Here is a 4039-nt window from a genome sequence, read left to right as displayed (position 1 = left end):
TGTTATTTGCTCTGGAGCTGCAGATGAAATATTTGATGATGCTTTGTGTTGATCGTGATGCAGTCGGACTAGCCATGGTTGGTGATCTGTGGTGATGAAGTTAATGCCATTCTTCGCAGTAAAGACGAAGACGTTGAAGGTGGGAGTCTGGTTTTGGTATTGGGTAGAGGATTGTGGTATTGCAGCTGAAGAGTGAGTTTGAAGAAATTGATGTGGTGGTTCTTGACTTTGGTTGTGAGTTATATATGAGTTCTTGACTTAGATTTAGCTCTGACTCACGACTTAACTCGCTAATGACTCGTTATGATGACTTGATTTAACTCAGTATAGTGAGATGATTCAAGGGCGTAGATGTCATTTACTAAGCTGAATAACTGCCACATATGTACTAACGGATGTCAATTGTTTTCTTGAAAAAAAAAAGATGGAAAAGATCAAATGTGTAGCATTAAATAAATTCTGAAAAAAATTGTGCCACTTACTTAAATATGAAATTGAAAGTGCCGCACTTTGTTGAAATCCCCTTTCCCTATTCATAATAGGCCAGTACTTATCTGGTCTTAAACCAGAATAAGAAAACATATACAATGGCATTTACCCGAAAAACCTATGGGAGACCTACGGCCTTTGCTAAATTAACCAAACATCTTGAAAAGACTTTTACACTGTCTTACATTTTCTTAATTGTTGCAAAATGAACAAAACTAAAAAGGTTGATGTTTTTCCTTAATGAAATTCTTGTACTGGTTATTGTGTTACAATCATAGCATAAATTAACATAAGATGGCTTTAAACATTAAGCCGAGAGTAATTTTACATGTACACATCGCCACTTAATAACTATCTTCATCAGTTTCGGGTCTTCGTAGGTAGTAGCGTAGACAGTTTATAAGAACCTGCAAAAGAGGAGTAAAGTTTAAACTTGAAAATGTAACACACTACAAATACTTTCTTAGTCTATTCGACAGATGAACAGATTAAGCTGCCTAACTTCATGGTTTAACCGTACTGGGTCTCGAAACACTTCTGAAATAACAAATAAGGAAACAAGAGACCATGATTAACTTGATTCCCACAAAACTGTACACCTAACCTGCCTTAAGTATAAATGAGGAAAATAGAAATGAGGAAAATAGAATGAGAGCTTTTGCCCACATCTCGCTAAATATCAAGATGGAAACTCGGAGTAACTATTACTTCGTGTAAGACGAGAACACAGATTACTGCGGAACCTTAGATGAATTTACAATTATTAAGAATGCAGGAGAAATTATTCTGTCTTAATTAATAACTAATGAGGTGCTAGATTACCTGTGACAGAGAGTCATTTAGTGCGGCTCCGCTGTAGCTAACATGAAACTTATCCTTTGCTACCAATCCCTGTTAGATAAACAGATAAAGATTTAAGAAAATATAAAACATAATAAAATGTACGAACCAAGTGAACTAATGTTTTGCAGGCACATACTTCTGTATCAATTTCTGCTGATTCGACATAGACATTGCAATCACCCATGATCTTGATGATTTCCATTAACAACCCAGGTCGATCTGCTGTCTCTATATAAAGCATGCTGGGACAGAAAGAAAGGTAAAATGGTTTCAAATGGTTTCACTTTATTTCCTCTAAAATTGGTTTTGAAAGATTAAATCAAGAAGTATGTGAGAAAAGTATGTTCCAGCAAGCCAGCTTAAAGTTAATAATCTCAAATCAACATATTATACATCAGAATTATTATTGCACAAAGAATGACAATATATCACTGAAGCAAAACATTACTAACCTTCTTTTGGGCCCATCATCTGTTATATGGATATGTGTGGCAATATCAACATCAAGCTGTCAACGTGAAAGACAAGTAAGCACTATGCCACTATATACCAAAACCAGAACAACAATAAGTGGAATCGGAAGTGTGACAGGATAGATGAGAGGATAACCTTCTTCTCTGGAGCTTTAATTCCAAAAGCCTCACCCATAGCAAGCCGCTCACTGGATTCCTAGAGAGGTAAAGATTGAGACCAAAATTTAAAAACTGAGAAATATATAAGTCAGAAGACAAAAAAAGGGTGCCAGCAGTAAAATTCATATAGAGATTAACAAAGAGAGTGTCAATTTAAGTGAACAAACCGGATGATACTTCAGAAGGTTGTTAATGATGGTGAGCCTTATTGTTTCCAACATATCTGGATCCTCGACTTTCCGCCCCCTAGAAATTTGAGCAGATAAATCTTTGGTAAGCATTCTTATTGGAAGATTTTGGAAAGAAAATATGAGCTCAACATGAAGCCACAAGTTGAAACAGTAAGCAGTTGATTACAAACAAAGAAAACACCATTAAAAAAAAAGATAAGAAGGGTAGCAGACAGCCTTAATCATACAACATAAAGGGAACGATACTTACATGCGTGTAATGAAAAATTTGGTCTCTATTACCGATTCCACAGTTGTCACAGTTCCCTTTGTCACATCCAGCCCTAAATCTTTAAGGGCCTTCATCTGCCAGTGACACAACCAAATGCATCAGAAATTATATCTTATAGACATAGCAAATAAACAAATTGGATGAGGTTACCTAGGCATCAAATGCAGTACTACACTGTCATTCATATGCAGATTTTGCAAGAACTTCATAAACTGTATCTAGGAAAATTCCATGAAGAACCAAAATTCAGGAAAAACTCATCACCAAACAACTGGCAGGAGAAATGATAAGAAGCAGGCAGTTTGCCTGTTTGCAGGTTTACAGAACCACTCAGTCATCATTCATGAACAGAAGAAGCATTGACCCCGAATACTACTTAAATGAGAAACCTTTAACTTGTAGAGTTAAGAGAAAGCTTAATAGAGACTTAGAAAGAAATCTTTCAAGCCCTACCATCCACTTTGACTTTCCACATCCATGTCAAAACTTACAATAACCACTCAGTACGAAAATAACCATCTAAGGCAGCAACATGACCCTCAATCATTTTACTAGTAAAATTAACTGAAACAATTGATTTATAATTCCTTTACCGTGTCGATAAGAGCTCCAAGACGATCTCCAAAGCTAACTTGTACAAGTGTTGCGTCAGAATCTGAATCTTGATCTATCAAAACTATTGGCACTGGAACAGATTCACCATCCTGCTCTGACTTCTGCAAATTGTAACAACTCTTCCTTAACATAAAATTTATACAAACAAAAAACTGATAATCATTATTATACACATGTAACATCCTCAATAAGAGCTAGTTATCAAGTGCTGAATCACTGACCGAAAATTTTGATTCTACTGAATCAATTGAAGCTCGCAAAATGCACCTAAAAACACAGTTCAAGAGTAACTTAGGAAAGACAAATACAAATTCTTCCACTCTAATTAACACATATATTAAGATTTAATGCAAATTCAATCAAATTCACCCACAGATTTCCTCTTGTACCCTAGTTAAATCACTTCAAAACTTAAACAGTAAATCTACAATCTCTAAGAACAGCATGAAATTAGTAAACTTCAAATCACATGTAAAGATGAATTCTTACTTGTTTGTAGATGACATGAAACCAAATTGATCACCAAATCCAATCCGATGATGAATCTGACTAGCAGTAGTAGTAAACAGTGATATTTTTGAAATTGAACCAAAATCAGTAACCCTAGATCGGGGGATAATGAAAGAAGAACAGAAAGTATTTGTGATTGCCATGGCGATCTTTCTTGTGTTCTTGCCTTGCCTTTTTTTCTTTTCTTTTTTTCTTTTGTTCTTCTTCGTCGACTCTTGTTACTTCTTCATCTCGGCTATGATATACTCGATGATGTTCTCCAATCACTTTCGTGATACCATGTGATGTAAATGTTTGACACGTCAGATATCATTATATATTTAGCTGATGTAATCAGAAAAGGAAATAATGTTTCATTCATTTAGGAGTATTATAATTAAGTTACTTCTACGTGTTTCATGTGCCACGTGGGAGAACACTTAGATCTGTGCCGTTTGAGTTTACTCGAAGTGCTTGGCCAGCTCCTGAAGTAGCACTATGTTTGGATC

At 35.5% G+C, this 4039-nt stretch overlaps 1 protein-coding gene across 1 annotated transcript; it reads right to left on the bottom strand.

The window, feature by feature from the left end:
* Positions 1-597: 597 nt before the first annotated feature.
* Positions 598-3799, bottom strand: LOC113313640 (ACT domain-containing protein ACR12-like). The gene is made up of 10 exons (XM_026562433.1): positions 3531-3799; positions 3263-3308; positions 3020-3142; positions 2406-2500; positions 2132-2210; positions 1942-2001; positions 1785-1840; positions 1469-1574; positions 1312-1380; positions 598-896 (listed from the first exon to the last, which is right to left on the bottom strand). Exons 1-10 carry the CDS (start codon positions 3692-3694, stop codon positions 834-836), a joined length of 861 nt encoding a protein of 286 aa, XP_026418218.1. The 5' UTR covers positions 3695-3799; the 3' UTR covers positions 598-833.
* Between the last annotated feature and the right edge of the window lie 240 nt (positions 3800-4039).

Source organism: Papaver somniferum, chromosome 9 (assembly GCF_003573695.1).
Source record: "Papaver somniferum cultivar HN1 chromosome 9, ASM357369v1, whole genome shotgun sequence".
Taxonomy (NCBI): domain Eukaryota; kingdom Viridiplantae; phylum Streptophyta; class Magnoliopsida; order Ranunculales; family Papaveraceae; genus Papaver; species Papaver somniferum.
The sequence above is the reverse complement of the archived record's forward strand: the minus strand, read 5'-3'. Positions and strand labels throughout refer to the sequence as shown.

Bases quoted from the DNA above. Each gene is read 5' to 3' on its own strand.
- LOC113313640 (XM_026562433.1), bottom strand. From the start codon at position 3,694: ATGGCAATCACAAATACTTTCTGTTCTTCTTTCATTATCCCCCGATCT. The intron at 3,143-3,262 runs GTCAGTGATTCA...TACAATTTGCAG, and splicing joins CAGTAGAATCAAAATTTTCG to AAGTCAGAGCAGGATGGTGA. The intron at 2,501-3,019 runs GTAAAGGAATTA...TGTCACTGGCAG, and splicing joins TTGGAGCTCTTATCGACACG to ATGAAGGCCCTTAAAGATTT.